This window comes from Diabrotica virgifera, chromosome 9, assembly GCF_917563875.1.
Source record: "Diabrotica virgifera virgifera chromosome 9, PGI_DIABVI_V3a".
Classification (NCBI taxonomy): Eukaryota; Metazoa; Arthropoda; class Insecta; order Coleoptera; family Chrysomelidae; genus Diabrotica; species Diabrotica virgifera.
This window is the reverse complement of record NC_065451.1, coordinates 216,826,579-216,850,709: the sequence shown is the minus strand read 5'-3', so window position 1 is coordinate 216,850,709 and position 24,131 is coordinate 216,826,579. Positions and strand designations below refer to the sequence as shown.

Sequence of the window (24,131 nt, the reverse complement as noted above, 5' to 3'; positions counted from 1 at the left end):
GCTTATAATCTGCCCTAGAGTCTTCAAACTTTTGTAAACCGATCTTAGAAAGTAGTTGTAAGCGTTTAGGAAAATATTTTAAAGCCACAAGCCACAGCAAAAGTCTTCAAATAATTAGAAAGCATTAAAAGTTGCTTAAAGCATGAAAAGCTAATAAAACGGTCATGTAATAACCATTTACAAGTAACTCCGATGAACGTTTGGCGGTTCCTGCATGATTTTTGGCCGAACACGTATAATTTCCTGCATGGTGATAGGCTACAGAATCTATCGCCAGAATAGAGATCCTTTTGCCAACTGCAGTTGTAGTGATATCGGGAAAATTTGCCAAAGGTTCCGAATTCAACTCCCACTCAATTGTCACTGGCAAATCCCCTTCAGTTACAGTACAAGAGACTTGAATTAACTGCCCTGTGTGTACTGCTGTGGTTCCAAACTCGAAAGGGAGAATTTGGGGTGGAACTGGAAGAGGAGTTTACAAATAGGCGAGGCAATGAAGAGCTAAAAAGTACTAAACCTAACAGTTTTCCGCAACAACATGAATCGCTTTGGATTCGATGCGGCAAGGTGTCAGGAAGGTTTGTGAACAACATTCATGGTGTAACATGAAAATTGCATTTTGTGCACAAGGAAAATTAATTCCCAAAGTGCATAGAAAATAAAAACTTTGCAACTCGGAAAATATCGACAGTAATGAGTTCAATTTCGTTACTCGGGGAGTTTTCGAGGTCGTTGAACACAAATATGATAACGATGACGCTCCTTGAGCTACCTGGTACCCAGAGTGGACGTCGTCTACTGAAGTTTCATGTTAATTTCATTCTAAATCAGTTAACAGTCACTACGACTCATAGGTTCTTGAGGCCGCTGAACACGAATATGATAGTGACGATGGTTCTCGAGCTACCTGGTTCCCAGGGTGGACCGAGACGCTGTAAAGATCTGTTGGTCTATTTTATTTTTTATTTATAAGCAAATTGTAATTATTTATGTATGTTTATATTTATTCCAACGTTGTTGGAAGACAAGTTTCTAAATCAACGTCACAAATTAGGCCCACAAATTAGAATTTGCTACTTAAAAATTAAATTATTTCATTTTATCTCAGATTAAGGCTCCACTGTTAACATTACAAAAAAAAACCATTAAAAGTTAAAATCATCACAATAGCATTGACGTTGGACCTATTATTCAAGATGATATGCAATACAATGGAGGGATTGGTCCAGATTTGAAGTGTGTTTGAGAGAGTAGAAGTCGCATTATATACAGAAAAAATGAAGCTTTCCAACCCGACTGTCTCAAGAGAAAAATCAAATTTCCTGTGTGTAATAAAGGTCTTGGACGACATATCGTCTAAAGGTGTGTAAAAGTTGAATTTTGTCGATGGGATTTTAAATCTTCTTCTTCTTCTTCTTTTAATAGGACTATGTCTTGTTTCTTCTGTTACAATCTCTACTGCGATCCGGAGCTCCAGCGATCGTACCATCGTTTTTTAGGTCTTCCTATGGGTCGCTTGGTGTTGGGCTTCTATGTTTTCGCCCATTTCGCCATACGCTTAGGCTCCATCCGATCTACGTGGTCTCTCCACATGCGTGGTCGTGCTCTTGTCCATCTCACCACGTCTTGAACGCCTAGCTCTCTCAATGTATCTTCGTTTCGTATTCTATCTCTGAGTGTGATACCTCTTATGGATCTTAAGGTTTTCATCTCTGTTGTTCTCACTATTTGTTTGGTCTTTGTTGTCTCTGCCCTTGTCTTAGCTGTGTATGTCAGTACGGGTCTAACATGCGGACTTTGCTTTCGGTGCTCATATATTTATTCCGCCAGATTATATCACTCAGGAAACCAGATATTCCTGCTGCTTTCGTTGCCTGCTGTTTTGTTTCGTGCCACAGATACCTGTAGCTAGATATTTCCACACCCAATTATCTACAATCCATTACCTGTTCGATTATATGGTCGGCCACTACTAATTTACATGTGATTGGGTTCTTGGATATTACCATCGATTAGGTTTTTTCTGTTGATAGTGTCAGGTTATACTTTTCGGCGGTTATTTAAAATTTTTGTAGTAAGCTTTGTAAGTCATCTTCGTTTTCGGCTATTAAAATTGCATCATCTGCGTAGCAAAGTATTCTCATGGTTCGGTTGTCCATTTTGTATCCCTGATTCATTTTGGCTGTCCCCTTGTCTAATGCCGACATTGATTTTGATTTTTTCCGTGAGCCAGTGTGTGGTTCTTATTCTTGTTTTGTTGAATCTATTGAGCTCTTTGATTATGTTTCTATATTTCTGACTTTTATGTTTTTCTTTTCAAGGATAGTGAGCACACATAGTGAGTTGGGGAATTTCAATTGGGGGATTCATATTTGAAGCTTTTGGAAAATCTGTTACCGATTATGAAACAAAGTCTCAAACAAGTTAAAGTTAGTGGAATATTTTGTCTTTTGTCTTTAAAAAGACTTTAAACTGGATTGAAGACTATGGTATACCACTTCTGGAATTACTTTCTAACAGTGCCGACTTGTTCCCGATAGAAACTTTGTAGCGCGAAATAAAAAAAACATTGTGGAAATATCCTGCCAGGTTCATCAACGAATTGAAGCAAAACTTGCAAGAAATATGAGATTCATTTACACATAAATGTTGCCAGAACTTTGTAAAAACTATACCCCAAAGAGTTTCTGCATGTAATTAAAAATAAAATAAATGTTAGTTATAAACTTCCACATTTTTTTATTAATATTACATAATCGACGGTTGAAAGGTAAAAGGTTGTAACCCACAAATCAACTTTTTTCAGGAAGTAGAAAAAACGTTCCATTTAAGTTAATTTATGAGGAATTAACCTAATTTTTTTTTTCACTAATGTGTAGATCAATAATTGATCTATAAATTAATGAAACAAATTATTAGGTTAATACCTCATAAAATTACTTAAATGGAACGTTTTTTCTATTTCCTGAAAAAAGTATGATTTGTGGGTTACAACCTTTTACCTTTCAACCGTCGATTATGCTTTGCGTTTTTTTAATTTGTTGTTATTCTATTTAATTAATCGTTTTCATCAATTTAAAAACTATTTTGAATAATAATTATGGAAATCCAAAAATGTTGTTTAATGAATTATAAGATAAGATTGGATTTTCTTTTGAATATACCTTGGTTTAACTGAAGGCAAGGTGCTCGTAGATACTTTGAAGACTATCGCCGTTGTAATATTCGTATTCAGTGACCCCAAAGATTTTTTATTGATTTCTAATGAAAATAACATAAGGAGACGAGGTCCACACTGGGCACCAGATAACTCGAGGACCACGGTCGTTATCATATTCGTGTCCAACAATCTCGAAAACCACTCAGAAATGACTTTCGACTAATTTCGAATTAAATTCACATGAAACTCCAGCAGACGAGGTCCACCCTGAGCACCAGGTAGCTCGAAAACCATCGTCGTTATCATATAAGTGTTCAGCGACCTCGAAAACCCCCCGAGTAACAAAATTGAACTTATTCCTGTCGATTTTTTCAGACTTACAAATAATTCATTTTCTATGCACTTTTGAAATCCATTATCTTTATGCACAAAATGCAATTTTCTTTTTACCACCATGAATTTAGTTCACAAACTTTCCTGACACTTCCGAATCTAATGCAAAAAGTTACATAGCGATTCATCTTACTGCGGAAAATTGGTAGGTGTAGTGCTTCACTGCCTCGCCTCAAATTAGTCACAAAATACAACGCCAGTATAAAAGCTTCGCTTCAAAAATTGTAATAACCGTTAACATGTAGTTCTGTACGAAACGTGGCAATTCCTGCTGAGTTCGTAGCGATGCAGGTGTAATTTCCTGAGTGTTTGTACGTCACTGCCTCAATTTCCAAAGAGGAAGTGCGTTTTCCTACAGGAGTTATTGATATTTCTGGAATATTGTGCACCATATCGTTGTTCAACTCCCAATCTATCTTGATGGGTAAGTCTCCCTCGGTTACAGAACATGAGACTTGGACGTATTGGCCGGAGTGTACTGGATTGTCTTCGAAATAGAATGGAGTAATCCTCGGAACCACTAGAGACAACTATGTGATGAGTTTACGTTAACAAGAATGTAGATTTCTGTGATAATACATTATGAATTATGTGATGAAGACTGAATTTAACAAAATGTTTTCTTGTTTCTGCCTTTAACAACCGAGCAAATACAATATTAACGGTATAGTCCAGGGCCCATCTGTTTTGAGATGGACGTTGGGAGGTGACTCAACGTCACCGCCAATTTTTTTGCAGAAATTGCTTGAAAATAACTCAAATAATAATATTTGAGTTATCCTCCCACTCAAAATGGTCCGGAACATTGTTTAAATAATCAAAATGTCAAAAAATGAAGGAAAAATTCGATTTTTTATTGGTTTTTTTATTATAACTTTAAAACTATTTATTTCTGAGAAAAGTTGTACTAATAGTCCAGGGCCCATCTGTTTTGAGATGGACGTTGAGAGATGACTCAAATTTTTTTGCAGAAATTGCTTGAAAATAACTCAAATAATAATATTTGAGTTATCCTCCCTCTCAAAAAGGTCCGGAACATTGTTTAAATAATTAAAATGTCAAAAAATGAACGTAAAATTCGATTTTTTTCTTCGTTTTTTGATTATAACTTTAAAAGTATTCATTTCCCAGAAAAGATGTACTGACATAAAAGTTGCGTAATTAAATTTCCTACAATATAGAATTAGTTAAAAGTTGAAAAAATAATCACCCTTGTTGTAAAATAGCAATAATTGCGAAAAAAACCATACAAAAACAAGTATTCGCATTTTACGTTTTTCAACCATTTATGCTACACTTAGGACCTTCATATTTTACCAAAAAAAACTTTATGATATAGTAAAACAACACTGTAAATTTCATAAAGATCGGTTTAATAGATTTTGCACAATAAATTTTGCAATCCAGCTTTCGCAAAAAAATTCATTTTTTTTAAATGTTGCAGGACTGAAAATAAAGCAGACGGCAATTTAATTTTTTTTGCTTATAGAAGTGTACTGTACCTTACATTTGCAATTTGCAAAATTTAAATCGATTAATTACCACGGCGTCAGGAAATTTTTTAAATAAACATTAATTATTGGTGCTACGCACAGGACAGCGGTGTTCGATTCACACAAGTTGATTTCCACCAAAATTTCTTCTAATCTTTACCTAATATATTATTTTCTTACTATATATTTTGTTGTATTTTAATATTTTAATTCCACAAAAATCAAACTAATTTTATTATTGTTTGTGAAATATTTTTTAAACAATTGCATATGTTTAAAAATAATAAACTTTTATTCTCTAAGTTAAAATATATGAACAAAGAAAGTTTTTGCTAAAAAAAGTGTTATTTCAAAGGATAGAGTATGTGTTTTTATTTTGCAATAAACAAATTTATTTATTTATATCGAAATGTAATAAAAATTAAAATGTATCAATCATTATCAAAGGTCATTGGAATGTCCAATCAGAGCAAAATATCCGCTATCCTGCGCGTAGCACCAATAATTAATGTTTATTTAAAAAACTTCCTGACGCCATGGTAGTTAATCGATTTTAATTTTGCAAATTGCAAATGAAAGGTACACTTCTATACGCAAAAAAAATTTCAACTTGGTATCTGCTTTATTTTCAGTTCTGTAACATTTTGAAAAAATGATTTTTTTTGCGAAAGCTGGATTGCAAAATTAATTTTGCAATATATATTGAAACTATCTTAATGAAATTTACAGTATTGTTTTACTGTATCATAAAGTTTTTCTGGGTGAAATATGAAGGTCCTAAGTGTAGCATAAATGGTTGAAAAACGCAAAATGCGAATACTTGTTTCTGTATGGTTTTTTCGCAATTATTGCTATTTTGCAACAAGGGTGACTATTTTTTAAATTTTTAACCAATTCTATATTGTAGGAAATTTATTTACGCAACTTTTATGTTAGTACAACTTTTCTCGGAAATGAATACGTTTAAAGCTGTAATCAAAAAACGAAGAAAAAAATCGATTTTTTCCTCCATTTTTTGACATTTTGATTATTTAAACAATGTTCCGGACCTTTTTGAGAGGGAGGATAACTCAAATATTATTTGAGTTATTTTCAAGCAATTTCTGCAAAAAAATTTGAGTCACCTCTCAACGTCCAAATGTACTAATATTTTTACAGATGCGTCCCGGTCTAGTAGTAAAACTGTTTGAAATGTTGGTACTTAAGAGAATAAAACCCACAATTAAATGAACATGGTAACAGAAACATTTCAACTTATGGCACGCAAACTGAACAAGTGTGTATACCTATAAGTATCTGGGCCACGAGATTAAATTAGGAAGAGACAATCAAATAACAGAATTAAAGAGGAAAATAGGAATAAAATGGGCAGCTACGAAAAACTGAGTGAAATCTTTACATCAGATATTCCTAGCTTAAGAAGTAAGGTCTTTGATCAATTTGTACCTACTCCCAGTTCTAACATGTGGAACAGAAACATAGTTGAATATATCGCTTATACTCTGGGCTAATTAGCAAAATACAAGGAAAAGTTATTTACCAGCAATTTTATTGCTGCAATCTAATCTTATGATTGTATATATTATATAGGTATGCAAAGTCCGCAGACAGTGTGCTACTTTTTTATAAACAAAATGGAGCCCGAAAATCGTGTTTTTTTAAATTTTTGCTCTATAACTCCAAATATTTTAACTTTACACCAAAAACACCCAAATAAAAATTTACCGTAATTTAATTTTGCATAGAGACGTGTTGTTCCCGATTTACTTCGACGAAAATTTTCCCCGGAAAATGCGGGATTTTCCAACAAAATCTTTAATTTTCAACTAAAATTTTAAATAAGTAATTGTTTATCAATAATTAAATAACTTGGTAGTATAAAAGCCCTTTTCGTATAGATTATAACTCCAGAAGCCGATGGAAATTAAATGAACAGTTCAGCAACAATTGAATTGTTAATTAAAAATTTACGGTCGCTATCATAACCACAATAATTATGGTACATAAGAATAACTATGATTTTTGTATAAAAAAACGTTGTACCTATCTAATGTACTTTGCAGAATTGAAATTGGACTAATTAAGCGGCCTCAGGAATATTTTAAAACTATAAACAATTTTTTGGCTTATAAACAAATAGAATATCTAGGGAAATATTAAATTAAATTAAATCATGAAAACGGTATCGGAAAAAAAGCGGCAGGACGCTTCTTTTAAAAGAAAAAACGTTTAATTGTGATGAGTGCTTCCTGAGATAAAACCGGTTAAAGTTGACCGGCATTTACGGCAACGATATAAACAATAGGATCATAATTTTCGAACGATCACCTTTTTATTTTTATCCTCTTTCTTCACACCAATTTTCATATCTTTAAAATAATCATAACATATATTATTATAATAAATACTATCGACATTACGAGTGAAAATTGACAAAAATAGCAAAATTCCAATCAAAAATCAGGTTGGAGAAAATGTAATCTCAAAGTTCAAAATCGGTATACGTTAAATAAAATGCATTTTCTCGGCTTCCCATGGAGCAATTTTCTTCATTCTTTTTTTGTTCCCAAGTAACTCGAGTAGAGCCATCTAACTAATGCATTATTAAATGTTAAACTTGCCTTTGTTTTGTTATAATAGATTTATTTATTTATAAGAAAAGCAAACTACATATTTTTTCCAGTTGTAGACTTTTTTAGATAAACTTACTACAAGTGTACCTTTTAACGTTAAAAACACAAATATTCTCATTTGAAAGCAGTATAATTTTTTAGACAATCTTTATTTAAACAAATTAAAAATTTTGTTATAATAAATAAAATTAATTTTTTATAACAAAACAAAAGCAACTTTGACATTTACTAATGCATTAGTTAGATGGCTCTACTCGAGTTACTTGGGAACAAAAAAGAATGAAGAAAATTGCTCCATGGGAAGCCGAGAAAATGCATTTTTTTAACGTATACCGATTTTGAACTTTGAGATTACATTTTCTCCAACCTGATTTTTCATTGGAATTTTGCTATTTTTGGAAATTTTCACTCGTAATGACGATAGTTTTTATTATAATAATATATGTTATCATTATTTTAAATGATATGAAAATTGGCGTTAAGAAAGAGGATAAAAATAAAAAGGTGATGGTTCGAAAATTATGATCCTATTGTTTATATCTTTACCTATTGACCGTAAATGCCGGTCAACTTTGACCGGTTGTATCTCAGGAACCACTCATCACAATTAACATTTTTTCTTTTAAAAGAAGTGTCCTGCCGCTTTTTTTCCAATACCGTTTTCGTGATATAATTTAATTTAATATTTCCCGAGATATTCTATTTGTTTATAAACCAAAACATTGTTTATAATTTTGAAAGATCCCTGAGGCCGATAAAATAGTCCAATTTCAATTCTGTAAAGTACATTAGATAGGTACAGTGTCTTTTTATAAAAAAATCATAGTTATTCTTATGTATTATAATTATTGTGGTTATTATAGCGACCGTAAATTTTTAATTAACAATTCAATTGTTGCTAAACTGTTCATTCAATTTCCATCGGCTTCTGGAATTATAATCTATGCGAAAAGAGCTTTTATGCTACCAAATTATTTAATTATTGATAAACAATTACTAATCTAAAATTTTAGTTGAAAATTAAAGATTTTGTTGGAAAAACCGGCATTTTTCGGGGAAAATTTTCGTCGAAGTAAATCGAGAAAACACGACTATATGCAGAATTTAATTACGGTGAATTTTTATTTGGGTGTTTTTGGTGTAAAGTTAAAATCTTTGGAGTTATAGAGCAGAAATTGAAAAAAACACGATTTTCCGGCGCCACTTTGTTTATAAAAAAAGTAGCACACTATCTGCAGACTTTGCATACCTATATTATTAATATATACAATCATAAGATTCGATTCCAGCAATAAAATTGCTGGTAAATAACTTTTCCCAAAAATGGCCTGTTCTCCGATAATCTCCCCAGACTATCATAGCCAGAGTTTCAAACCAACTAATAGTTAGGAGAAAAAATGGTATTACGGACGCAATTAAAATAATTTCAACGCTGAAACGGGACATGTTACCAGAGTCAGAGGTGGACGATGGACCAAGAAAATTTTAGAATGGAGACCTAGACACGACGCTTATCGTAATCGAGGATGTCTTCCAACAAGGTGGTCCACCAATGAGTTTACAATTGATTTTAAAGAGGTAACAAACTTAGGTAATTGCCATTTCAAGGACATACTTATCTTTGAGTCCATTGTATCCATTTGTATCGACTTTAAGTCTTTTAATTTAATACTGCAACAAAATAATTATTTACCGACCGCAAGTAACAGCTCCAACGGTTCCATCTCAAAGTAAGCCGATAATTTTCTGGCGAGACGCTGATATGCATGGATGCGGTGGGGAGAGACGTGCGGTAGACGGAAGGTGAAACAATAACTAGAGGTGGCGAAGTCCGGAATTCTCCAGAATAACGTTATTATGTATTTAAGCGAAGTGCGGTATTATTTCAGTTAGTTGTAGATATAATTCCGTAATATAAACTTGTATACATAAATTTCGTATAAACGAACCGCTCGTTTCATTTTAATTATAAGTTGTTACAATACTTTTAAGTAATTTTTTAATTAAATATTTATATCAATTACAACAGAAGTTTTTCACTTCGATGATAAAGTTTTCTAACTAATTGTTATACAAGTAAGTCCTGGGATCTATCCCAATTTAGCTTATGGAAAATAAATGAGTTTTCATGTTTGTTTAGTGATAAAATTAGTAACTTGGTTAAAAAAATAATAATAATATAATAATCTTTCTACGTTCTCAAAACACAAGATTTGATCCAGAGTTCACTACACAGGATCCTTCGTGGAAATGAGGTTATATGGAAGTTATATCAGCTAATAAAATGAACAAGTCAAGAATTGGATGGTTTGGATTTATGGATTTATGGAGAGGAACAACAAATGACATTGGAACCACAAACACCAGAAATTATATTCGGACTGCTAGACAGTGCTGATTGCAGATTTTGTCAGGCTCAAGACGAGACGGAGGAACACTTTCTACACAACTGCCCAGGGTTGGATAGGAATGTTACCAAACAGACTTTTTTTAAAAAGACTGAGCTGAAAGAACAACTTTAGCCTAGAGATGAGTCTGAATAGACCTCTTAGGTCCAGAGGAAGGACGGTTAAGCACCTACTCATGTTGAACCAAATCTAACCTAGCTATAGGGAGGTAGTAGAAAAAAAAAGAACCAAAAAGTATCTAGCAGCATCAAAAACGTATGTAAGGTTTTCTGAACTGAATTAATAAAATATAAATAAATGATAAATAATAAAAAATAATAATAAACATGCTATTTGACTTGATGAAACTATAGGGAACTGCAAGTATAAGGATGTTTGACCGGAATAAAAAGCATCTAATAGTTAAATTAAATTATAGATCATTAAAAAGGAAGGGTTAGGAATATGGTGTACACAAACTAAATGCAAACACAAAAAAAACTAATTTCAAAAGTACCCTTAACAACCAATTCCGTCACATAGCTAGATATTCCCGCCTTATTGGTTGCTACGCATGTATAGTTTCCGGAATGTTTTTCCGTTACCGCATCAATGGTTAGCACGGAGACTTTTTTGCCGAATGTACCTAGACTGTATCCGTCAGTTTTTTCTATAGGTTTTCCGTTGAATAACCATGAAAATGTAACTGGTAAATCCCCGACGTTGATGCTGCACTGGACTGTCGTTGATTCTCCTTGAAAGAGCGGCTCTTCTCCGAAATAAAATGGCTGAACACGTGGTAGGACTGGAGAAGAAGAACCGTTTTAAAAATGTTATGAAATAAAATACTTCATTAAGATTGTAAAGAAAAAGTTAATTTTGAAAAGTTCAAATAACGGCTGCAACTCGGCAGACTGATGACGCAGAGTCTAGCTAGAGAGTACTCGCTGTTACGAGAACCGGCCAGAAGCTAGGCCTACACGTCGGACCATGCTCCAGACTGTTCTAGAAATCATGCATTTGTATATATTATGTATAACGAGCGCTTGTATTAGTTGAGTTAGTTAATAAATAGCCTTATATAAATTCTAATCAATAGTTTTATTTAAAATCGTTACAATATTTTCACTTGAGTAACATTCGTAAAAATGAGCCTTATATTAAGACAGCTTTTCTTAATCTGGGAACTGCGTCGAAGAAAAACTAGATCTGCAAGATTGTTCTGTATGAATGTAATGTAACACAAAACACGCCAGCATTCTGCACTACATAATTACTTGACGAGAGCAGCGATCATCCATTGGATATCCAAATCTGGTTTTATCTTAAAGATGTACAGAATCTCCAAGAACAAGACTACTGTCAAACCTATTCAACTTATGCCACATAAATTTGACTTACAGGACTTTTCAGGTAAGCATCAGATCAAACGATATCTAGAATGGAAGCAGTTCAAGAAGGGATGCCTCAGTGCAGCATCCTATCGCCTTTTGGTAACAGACCTGTCCTCTGATGTCAGAACCAACATGGTTTTATATGCAGATGACACAGCAATTTATAGAGCATCATAAGAGAAGAGAAGAATCATAATGAGAAGACTTAATTCATCATCTTCAACTAGAAGGTCAATCCACCAAGGGAAGAGATCAGAATAAGATGGAATATAATCCAAGGAGAAGAAGACATAAAGGACCTGGGAGTCCACATCCACAGAAGACAACTTCAGAAGGAATACTTCAACATAATATATCAAAAAGAGGATCTTCCAATAATATTTTGCGACTCGACATACAACTAGAAGAAAGAATTCTAGAGATAAACGAATTGTTCGGAGATTCCTAGAGAATCGAAGGAGGACGACAAAAAGGATGGGAACACCTCAAAAGAGATGTGTAGATACATGAGAGCAGTGGCAGGCAAACAGATGGAGACAGATGGAAGCAATTGGAGAAACCTACATTCAGGAGTGGATTGAAAATGATTGACGAAGTCTAGAAAGTAGAAAAATCAGATAATAATTTTTCTATTGAATGATTCTTGTGTTCCTAGATTTATTTCACAGGAAGACAACTAATAGAATTTTGCCAGGAGCATAATGTTATAGCCGCAAATACATTCTTTAAATTACCTGACGCCTTTATACATGGAAATCGCCAGCTGACAAAGACCACAAAATCGTCAGAAATCAAATTGCCTAAGTACATTCTAATAAAGCACAGATATCGAAACTCAATTCAGACAGTAAAGGCATATCCAGGAGCAGACGTATCTTCTGATCACAGTCTTCTTATTGCTAGGTTTCAACTTCAACTAAAAAAGACGCAAAAAAGCTGCAACAACAATAAACTTAATATACAGAAACTAAAGTCAGAAGAAACAAAAGAAAATCTAAAACACGAAATTGACACAAATATAGACAGAAACCCTGGAAATAATTGCAACGTAGAACGGCAGTGGCAATTCTTCAAAACCTCTATATTAGAGCCAAGTAAGAAAGTACTTACTACAACCAAATATAAGAAAGAAGAATGGATGGCGGAGGAAATTCTAGAGTTGATGAATGAAAGAAGAAAAAACAAAACCATTAATAAGACCCGCTATAAACAGCTTCAAAACTATATAAGAAGAAAAATTAGGGAAGCTAAAGAAACCTACTTCTCTGAAAAATGTAAAGAGATAGAAGAACAACTACAACCTACATAAAAAAGTCAAAGAACTAGCCGGAATAGGAAATCGAAGAACCTCAAATATATTGTTCGACAAAAATGGAAATATTATAATGGAGACAGAACGAAAACTACGACGATAGAAAGAGTGCGTCGAGGAACTATTTCATGACCAGAGAGAAGCTAGTACATCCGTAGATAGCCAAACAGAAGATGTAGGCCCAGAGATAACCAAATCAGAGGTTAGTCAGGCAATAAACTCTATGAAAACCAATAATTCTGCTGGTCCAGATGAATTACCTAGCGAGCTGATAAAGTTGTTCAACGAGAAAAACCTGGACATAATAGTAGAACTGTTCAACGCTATCTATACTACAGGAATCATTCCTAGAGAAATGTTGACATCAGCATTTGTGTGTTCGCCAAAGAAAGTGAATGCCAAAGAATGCAGTGACTACCGAACCATAAGCTTAATGTCACATACCTTGAAAATTCTATTGAAAATTATCTACGCCAGAATACACTCTAAACTATAGCTGGATATTAGTGACACTCAATATGGGTTCCGCAATGGTATGGGTACGAGAGAGGCATTATTCTCCTTCAACGTGCTGACACAGAGATGTTTGGATGTTAACCATCCTCTTTACGTCTGTTTTATAAACTACAATAAAGCGTTTGATAAAGTAAAACATGATCGACTCATGGAAATCCTAAAAAATAAAAACCTAGATGAAACAGATTTAAGACTAATAACACACCTCTATGACAATCAGCGAGCAATAGTAAGAACTGAAAAGGAAACATCTGAAGAAATGGAAATAAAGAGAGGAGTCAGGCAAATCTGCATACTATCACCTCTATTATTTAACGCTTATTCTGAAGAGGTAATGCGAGAAACTCTGGAAGATGAAACAGTCGGCATAAGAGTAAATGGAGTCTTAGTTAACAAAATCAGATATGCAGATGATACAGTAATAATAGCCGATAGTTTACAAGACCTGCAAAGACTCATGAGTAAAATAATAAGGTGTAGTAGGGAGTACGGACTCTCTCTCAATATCAAAAAGACGAAGTTTATGAAAATTAGTAAAAACAACCATAATACTAACGAAATCTCGATAGTAGAGGGCCAGCAGATCGAAAAAGTAAAAAAGTACACTTACCTAGGAACACGTATAACAGAAAATAATGACTACTCTACAGAAATAAAAGTCAGAATCGAAAAAGCACGTTCTAATTTTATAAAAATGAAAAAGGTCCTATGTAGCAAGAGTTAAAATTAACTCTTAAAGTACGCCTAACAAAATGTTACGTCTACAGTGTACTATATTATGAAGTGGAATCATGGACGTTAAATGTAGAGACAATGAGACGACTTAACGCCTTTGAAATGTGGACCTATAGAAGAATTATGAGGGTTTTCTGGGTAGATAGAGTTACGAACAATGAAATACTGAGAAGAATAGGTAAAGAGAAGGAAGTTGAACTTACAATTAAAGAAAGAAAGCTACAGTACCTCGGACATGTGATGCGGGGCGAGAAGTACGGCATCCTACGACTCATAATGCAAGGAAAGATAGATGGCAAACGAAGCTTCGGATGAAGACGAATTTCATAGCTGAAGAACCTGAGAGAATGATTTGGATGTAGCTCAAAACAACTATTTAGAGCTACTGCCTCAAAAATTAAAATAACTATGATGATTGCCAACCTCCGTAGCGGAGATGGCACCTGAAGAAGAAGAAGAAGGAATGAAGGAAGACAACAGAAACTTCAATTTCGCATTCAAAGTTACAGGCACCCAGAAATGATCTTCTTTCGTAATATCATACATTGTCTTTCATCAATAATTATCAACATTTCGTGTTGTATTCGACCATCTAGTAACAAGAATTATGTTTTTATCACAACAATCAACATTTTGTGCTGTTAAATAGACACTCACGGTGTAATCGATAGGTTTTATAGACACAAATTACCGCTAAATTGGAAAATAGGCAAATCATTGCGAATGTTCAGTTTTCAGCTTTTAATTACACCCAATTCACGCTATCTATAAATCGCAAATGCGATCAAAAAATAAAAGAAAATGAGCCAATTGAGCATTCGGTCGCGGTAATCGCATTGGCCTATTTTGCATTAAATCTATTCATTTCATATACTCGTAGCATTTCAAATAAGGTTTCATGTTTTCGAAAGAAAACTTATAATACACAGAAAGAGAAATAATGCATTTGATTTAAGTACTGACAAGGCATTTATATTAATAACATTCAGAATTAAATGGAATATTATTTAATCGAATTATACACACATCAATACTGAAAATAAAAAACGTGCATATTTATAGCTGGAGCTAATTTAAAGAACAAATAATTGGGTTGGCTTTACAGCAAATTTAATAAAGTTTATTAATTTAATTTATCAAAGAAAAATATTAGAAACATCAAAAACTTAAAAAAAAACATAAAAAAATATTAGGACGATAGAACGAGTTCAGAATTATAACTATTTAGGGACAAACATTAGTGAAACAAACGATTATACCAAAGAAATCAGAATTAGAATAGAAAAGGCTAGAAGTGCATTCACTAATATGAAACAAATATTATGTAGTAGAGACCTCAGTCTAAATCTCAGAAACCGAGTACTAAAATGTGATGTATTTTCTGTTCTTTTTATGGTGTGGAGACATGGACTCTTAATAAACAATGTCTCAATAGATTGGAACCATTTGAAATGTGGACATATCGAAGAATGCTGAGAATCTCCTGGACAGACAGAATAACCAATGTGGAGGTACTAAGAAGAATACAGAACAGCAAAGAGATACTGGATTCCATCAAAATAAGGAAACTTCAATACTTGGGTCATAACACGTGGTGACAGATATGAACTCCTAAAATTAATTATGCAGGGAAAGATTCAAGGAAGGCGCAGCATAGGTAGGAGAAAAATATCCTGGCTGAGAAATCTCAGAGAATGGTTTGGATGCAGCTCAACTGAACTCTTTCATTGAATTGTCAAAACTTAGAATAGCAATGATGATTGCCAACCTTCGTCGCGGAGATAGTACGCAAAGAAGAAGAATTAATTTAATCGATCTAATAAAACCGTAACTAAACCTGCACATAAAAGTAGTAATACACAAGGAATTTTGTGTCACAGGAAAAGGAATCGCACTATCAAGCTACGAAAAGCTCGAAACAAAAGTAGAAGATCAAATAAATAGAGACAAACGGAGTCGCAGTTTGCATGATAGAAACAATATGGAGAAATAAAAATATCGGAAGAGAAATGAAAGGCAGAATCTACAAAATAGTCATAAAACCAATAATGAAATACGCGGCAGAAACACCACCAGATACAGAGAGAACAAAAAGAATGCTAGAAACAGCAGAAATGAAAACTCTTCGAAAAATCGATGGTAAGACACTAAGGGACAGACCTAGAAGTACAAATAGACAACAGAGATGTAAGGTGGAGAACATTAATAACTAGGTAACAAACAGAAGAGTAGAATGGAACAACCACATAAGCTGGATGACAACAAATAGACTAGTAAGAAAGGCGACAGATAGTCCCCAGAAGACTAAGAAAACAGAACGACAACCTACTGGAGGCACATTGAAAAAACAGACAGAGTTATGTCTACACAAAAAGAAGAAGAAAAAGTAGGAAAAGGTGTATTTTGCTCAGGTTGTAATGAATCAAAAATCCTACAAGTTTTAATCCACGTATTTAAATTTCCATTCTGTATATAGGTTACTATGCATCTTAAATTTATTTATTCCATCGTGACTGACCAGTTGGTTGTGAAAACCAGTGCCAATAAAACACAAAACACACACATTTATTCAATCGAAAGTTTTTTTATAAACATTCAAATAACCGGCAGAAAACACTGTTGCACCAAGTTACGACGTGCTTAGATAAAAATCGAAAATTATGGATCTATAAGCTGAGCTTAGCTAAGCTAGAGCTTAAGATTTGTTGGTGCAAACTGGCATTAGTGTCTTCGATTGAAATAAATAAAATTTAAAAATGTTTATTTGATTCTCCTCAATTGCCTTGTAGGTCTGGATCCCGCGTATGAAAAAAAAGTTGATTAATAGCAAGCTGAAAATTTGTTAATAGCTTAAGGGTGTCTAGTTGGGCAAACTTTGATATATGTGAACACTGGAACAGGGGAAGTTTTAATTGTGGAACAGGTTAAAAATTTGAAACGGTCAGACCACGAAAACGGCACATGTATTTTGTCCGACAGAACAGACTTAAACTATCATGCAAAAATCAGACTGCTATTTATCACCAAATGGGCGTTTTAATGAGTGGATCATGTAGAATATGTCAAATGACAGGAATTATGACAGGTGATAAATAGCAGTCTGATTTTTTCATGAGAGTTTAATCTCTGTTCGGAGAGTTTAAGTCTATTCTGTCCGACAAAATAAATGTGCCGTTTTCGTGTTCTGACCGTTCCAAATTTTTAACCTGTTCCACAATTAAAACTGCCTCTGTTCCAGTGTTCCCATATATCAAAGTTTATCCGACTAGACACCCTTAAGCTATTAACAACTTTTCAGCTTGCTATTAATCAACTTTTTTTTCATACGCGGGATCCAGACCTATTGGGCAAATCACTTGTTAAAATCACACGGGTTGTTTTGAATTACGTCTTAAAAAACGCCTATAAAGTTATCAGCTTGTTGTCTATTTTAGCCAGTGGGGAAATTTTTACCGAAAGATCGTTGAGAAATATTATTCATTCCCAGATTGGCGACGCGACGTAGGGAGTCAGATACATTATTTTCCACCGATAAGGATATGTTTGATAATTTTTTATATCTTTGGCAGTACAAATGGTTTATGATAGTAAAGTAATCAATAAAGTTATACGAGGTAATCAAGTATTGGCAAGATATTCTTCAAAGATCTAGTTCCACTAGGCTTAAAAAGTGTTGTGTGAAGTCTATTAAGTTTGTGATAAAAACAGTCTAAATAGTTTATAACAGTTTTTATCTTTTTCTCTACATGTACCTGAACAGTCATATACATGAACATGTCGATGTGACGAACTACCGCATTTATTATGTTTTTCATAAAATAGTCTAGTAAAATAAAATTACACTACATGTAAATCAAAATGTAAATTCGTACAGGTTGAAACAAATTTTATATCAAAGTTTAGGTAGGTACAAAAGATATTTTCGAGAAAGTAACCAAATCATATGAGGGGATCATTGTTTAAATAATTAAAAAGGGATCATTTTTGCAAAAAAATTACTTTTTTAACTGCTGAGGTTATTCGATTACTAATGAAGGTATATAGGATTATTTTCTGCAAAGTTTAAGGGTAAACCTTTCACATAAGACTTACTAAATTAAATTTGACCCCCTATTTATTTAAATAATTATACATAAAATTTTAAAAACAAATTTGGAAAAACAATATCTTTAGCGTTTTAAACAAGCACTATAAAATATCTTATTTTACAGGAGAAGTTGAGCTATTTTACCAGTATTAATAAAAAAAAATTGGTTCAAGAATATTTAATATTTTTTGAGATATTGAATTTGTTTATTAAATGTTACTCTATTTTCAATTGCAAAAACGCGGTTGTTGCCAAAGAAATATTCATCTGTATTAAATCTTATTATTTTTATTTTTATGTATAATTTCGATAAATGTATTGATAAATTCAAATTTCAATTAAACTTCCCCCTAAAATGGCATTTGAAAATTATTCAAATTTGTTTATAATTTGTTTTTTTAATAACGTCGCAAGGATTAAATATTTTGAAATGCCGTTTCGATAATTGGGTTCCTGGGAATTTTTCACTAATTAAGAAATTTTTTTGTTTTTTTCTCCTCTTCTTTTTTTTTCTTGTAGTTATATTACTACGGGGGCCCTTTTAGGGTTAAGTTTCATTAAGAATGTCGAATCTCTAAGTTGTAGATTCTAGACCTAAAAATATTAAGATTGGTCTAAAATCACTTAAATAAAATGTGGCTCTACTTATTGAGTTATAGGGTGTTTTATTTAAAAATTTAAAAATTATTTTTACCAAGTACTTTCAAACTATTTGATGTATTCTTATCATACTTGGCAGAAAATGTGGGTACTATACAGTCTACTAAATTGTGATAAATAAAAGTTTCTAGCTACTACCAGAGGCGTACGACAGGGGATAGTTAATGGTTGACCCTTTCCAAATTCTACGCCACTGAGGGAATTACTGTTTTAGCGAAATTTTTCGATTCGCCAATACTTTCTATGTAAATAATATACTCTTTACTGGTAACGATTAAGTCATTAGTTTTCGAGTGGACGTTAAAAATTAAACGGCATAGTTATTTTGATTCATTCATTCATTCATTCATTTTAAACTTCCAATATCTCTCAAACTGATGACTTTATCGATACCAATAAAGATATTTACATACAAAGTATTGGAGAATCGAAAAATTTCGCTAAAATAGGTATTCACTCAGTGGCGTAGAATTTGGGAAGGGTCAACCATTCACTATCCCCTGTCGTAGGTACGCCTCTCGTAGTAGCTAGAAACGTTTATTAATCACAATTTAGTAGTGTGTATAATAGCCACACTTTCTGCCAAGTATGATAAGGATACGTCAAATAGTTTTAAAGTACTTGGTAACAATAATTTTTAAATTTTTAAGCAAAACACCCTGTAACTCAGTAAGTAGCCACATTTTATTCAAGAGATTTTAGTTAAATCTTAATATTTTTAGGTCTAGAATCTACAACTCAGAGGTTCAACATTCTTAATAAAATTTAACCCTAAAAGGGCCCGTAGTAATACATATAACTTCAACAAAAAAAAGAAGAAGAAAAAACGACAAAAAAATTTTGTTAATTAGTAAAAAGTTCCCAGGAACCCAATTATCGAAACTGCATTTCAAAATACTTAATCCCCGCGACGATATTAAAAAAACAAATTATAAACAAATTTGAATAAATTTCAAATGCCATTTTAGGGGGGAGTTTAATTGAAATTTGAATTTATCGATACATTTATCGAAAAATACATAAAAATAAAAATAATGAGATCTTAAGCAGGTAAATATTTCTTTGGAAACAACCGCGTTTTTGCAATTGAAAATATAGGAACATTTAATAAACAAATTCAATATCTCAAAAAATATTAAATATTTTTCGACCAATTTTTTTTTTGCTTAATAGTGGTAACGTAGTGCAACTAAGTCTGTAAAATAAGATATTTTATAGTGCTTGTTTAAAACGCTAAAAATAATTTTTTGCAAATTTGTTTTTAAAGTTTTATATACAATTATTTAAATAAATAGGGGGTCAAATTTAATTTAGTAAGTCTTATGTGAAAGATTTACCTTTAACTTTGCAGAAAAAAATCCCATACACCTTCATTAATAAGTGAACTACCTCAGCAGTTAAAAAAGTATTTTTTTTTCAAAAATGACCCCTTTTTAATTATTTAAACAATGATCCCCTTGTATGATTTGGATACTTTCTTGAAAATATCTTTTGTACCTACCTAAACTTTGATATAAAATTTGTTTTAACCTGTACGAATTTACATTTTGACTTTTTTTTATTTTATTAGGCTAAAAAGCTAAATTTGGATATTGTGGTACAAAAGGATGCATTTTGAGTGGTGTAAAGAAAACTAAACAAAAATAAGAATTAACGCTTATATACCCTTCACCAACAACTCCGCAGATTGGCTGGATATTCCTGCTCTATTCGTAACAACGCAGGAATAATTTCCGGCATTCTGCCACGTCACTGACTCGATGTTAAGAACAGAACTACGTGAACCAAACGTTCCGATATTAATTCCTTTATTTTTGGTTATTGGTACGCCATTGAACATCCAGGCAAACGTCATAGGACTGTCTCCTTTGCTGGCGGTACAAGACACTTGAACGGTATCACCGGAATTTACTTCATCCTCAAACGCGAATGGCGAGACGTGAGGTAAAACTGCGGAACAAAATGGGACATTGAAAATAAAATGGAAATCACGGGATTTATAAGTAATAAGCTGGACAGGTACTGGATCCCTTTGGTAATCTGTACATCGAGTTCCATCATCGATGGTGTAGAAGATCGTGGAAGAAATAAAAGAAATTATCGTCAATAACCAGAGAGTTGTAGGAAGTGCGCACTTATCGTTTGATCTCTTCTTCTTTACCGAAGAAAAAGTTATCGATAATGACCAGAGGGTTGTGAGAACTGGTTTCTTATCTGTATATCTTTTCCTCTTTTCCAAAGAAGAGTTGTCACTTGTTTGTTACCCGTATGACGGTTTGCTTGTCACTTGTATGACGTATCATACTTTCCCGAAGAAGTGATCGTCAATGACCAGAGGGGTTGTAATAGTACCCACTTATCACTTGATCTATTCTTCTTTCCCTCGAATGAGCCACCCTATATAATTAACCGAAAATAAGAAAAGATCTAGCGATAAGTGGGCACTTCTTACAACTCCTGTGGTCATTGATGATCACTTCTTCGGGAAATATGATCCGTTATAATGGTGACAAACAAAGCGTCATACAGGTGACAAATATTTTTCGGACTAGAAGAGATATACAGATAAACGACCAGTTCTCACAACCCTCTGGTCATTGTCTATTACTTCGTCTTCTTCTTCGGGGAAGAAGAAGAGATCAAGCGATAATTGCTCACTTCCTACAACCCTCTGGTCATTGACGATCATTTATTTTACTTCTGCAGTGACCCAAGGTCAACTCATCACATCTACATCATCTACATCGGAGAACACGATGTGGATAGTGTAGATTACTTGTACACTGGTATAGTACTAAGTTTTAAGGTGCATTATAAAGGTCCTAAATGTAAAAATAATAAATAAGAATACAGGATTTCGCTAGGAAATACACAAAAAATATATCCCTAAACAGTATCTTGAAGTAAATACCCTTGACTAACAACTCAGCTGAATGGCTAGAAATTCCAGCCCTATTAGATACCAAACACGTATAGTTTCCAGCGTTTTGCCAAGAAACTGACTCGATATTGAGGACCGAACTTCTCGAACCAAAACTCCCGATGTTAATCCCTTTAGCCTGCTTGATCGGTACTCCCCTAAACATCCAGGAAAATGTCATGGGAGTGTCACCTTTGCTTATGGAACACGACACTTGGGCCATATCGCCAGAATTCACTTCTTCTTCGAATGTAAATGGTGTTACGTGAGGTAAAACTGTAGGCAAATGTTGGAATTAATATAATATGTTTGCAAAAGTATTTAGTACATGTTTAAATATTTTGATTTATTAGTCTTACTACTTATCATATGGCCATACTTAAATATTTTATTTTTATTATTCATTTTTAACATATTATGATCTTGTTTAATTAAATTTCAACTATTTAAAATCTACCGTCATATTTTTAAATTCCCCCCTGTAAATTGGCACGGTCATAATTAGTCTTAAGTTCAGAGAATCACTTAAAAGTGACTCAAGTCTTTAAAAGCACAAATGCTTTTAAATGTCAAATTTCAAAGAGTATCTTTTGTAGAAAGTGTAAGATGACAGTTTAAAGTACTAGTCTAATGTAATCAAACAGATGAAATAGAGAATGTGGAAAAATCCCCTTACGAACAATTCACACATCCACCATTTCGGGCTGGGAAAAATTTTTTGAATAGAATCAAAGATCCAAACACCAGTTCTTAGAAATGTGTTTCGCCCTCTTCAACCCCTCTGGGCTCATCGGTAAAGATGGAGGTTGAATATCTTTAGACACATTCCAATCAAAAAACAACAATTCGAAACCTAGACACAGAAGGTGCGTAAATCTACGGCAAATCCAACAATGACAGTCTCAAGTTTTAATTCCCTAATTACTTAAAGTAAGTAAAATATATGTTTAAAACATAAGATGTAGATCTTTGAAACACACTCAGTGATCAAAAGATCCAAGGTTAATGGTTTAACGACCACTCGTACGAAATCAAATAGATGAAATAGAGAATGTGGAAAAATCCCATTACGAACAATTCACGCATCCACCATTTCGGGCTGGGAAAAATTTTTTGAATAGAATCAAAGATCCAAACACCAGTTCTTAGAAATGTGTTTCGCCCTCTTCAACCCCTCTGGGCTCATCGGTAAAGATGGAGGTTGAATATCTTTAGACACATTCCAATCAAAAAACAACAATTCGAAACCTAGACACAGAAGGTGCGTAAATCTACGGCAAATCCAACAATGACAGTCTCAAGTTTTAATTCCCTAATTACTTAAAGTAAGTAAAATATATGTTTAAAACATAAGATGTAGATCTTTGAAACACACTCAGTGATCAAAACATCCAAGGTTAATGGTTTAACGACCACTCGTACGAAATCAAACAGATGAAATAGAGAATGTGGAAAAATCCCCTTACGAACAATTCACACATCCACCATTTCGGGCTGGGAAAAATTTTTTGAATAGAATCAAAGATTCAAACACCAGTTCTTTATTTATTTATTATTTATTTATATATTTATTTATTTAGTAGATTTACGCACCTTCTGTGTCTAGGTTTCGAATTGTTGTTTTTTGATTGGAATGTGTCTAAAGATATTCAACCTCCATCTTTACCGATGAGCCCAGAGGGGTTGAAGAGGGCGAAACACATTTCTAAGAACTGGTGTTTGGATCTTTGATTCTATTCAAAAAAATTTTCCCAGCCCGAAATGGTGGATGTGTGAATTGTTCGTAAGGGGATTTTTCCACATTCTCTATTTCATCTGTTTGATTTGGTACGAGTGGTCGTTAAACCATTAACCTTGGAACTTTTGATCACTGAGTGTGTTTCAAAGATCTACATCTTATGTTTTAAACATATATTTTACTTACTTTAAGTAATTAGGGAATTAAAACTTGAGACTGTCATTGTTGGATTTGCCGTAGATTTACGCACCTTCTGTGTCTAGGTTTCGAATTGTTGTTTTTTGATTGGAATGTGTCTAAAGATATTCAACCTCCATCTTTACCGATGAGCCCAGAGGGGTTGAAGAGGGCGAAACACATTTCTAAGAACTGGTGTTTGGATCTTTGATTCTATTCAAAAAAATTTTCCCAGCCCGAAATGGTGGATGTGTGAATTGTTCGTAAGGGGATTTTTCCACATTCTCTATTTCATCTGTTTGATTTCGTACGAGTGGTCGTTAAACCATTAACCTTGGATCTTTTGATCACTGAGTGTGTTTCAAAGATCTACATCTTATGTTTTAAAAATAGTCTAATGTATACGTGTTAATCTAAATACAAAAGGAATTCCACCCCTATGGAAAAAAGACACTCAAGCGAGAGTTCATTACGCGAAGGCAGTTGTTCCCAATATATCCTGACAGACATAACTCCAGTTAAGCGC

The 24,131-nt window shown here is 33.3% G+C and overlaps 1 protein-coding gene across 9 annotated transcripts in view; it reads right to left on the bottom strand.

Moving 5' to 3' along the window:
* LOC114337166 (cell adhesion molecule Dscam2) overlaps window positions 1-24,131 on the bottom strand; it is a 477,141-nt gene that overhangs the window by 112,771 nt on the left and 340,239 nt on the right. For 7 of the 9 annotated variants that reach the window (XM_050660803.1, XM_050660808.1, XM_050660809.1 and 4 more), the window contains exon 6: window positions 175-462. The exons of the other annotated variants lie outside the window; for them this stretch is intronic. In XM_050660803.1, the coding sequence (XP_050516760.1) occupies window positions 175-462 (288 nt within the window). The remainder of the gene's footprint in view (window positions 1-174; window positions 463-24,131) is intronic. 9 annotated transcript variants of the gene reach the window in all.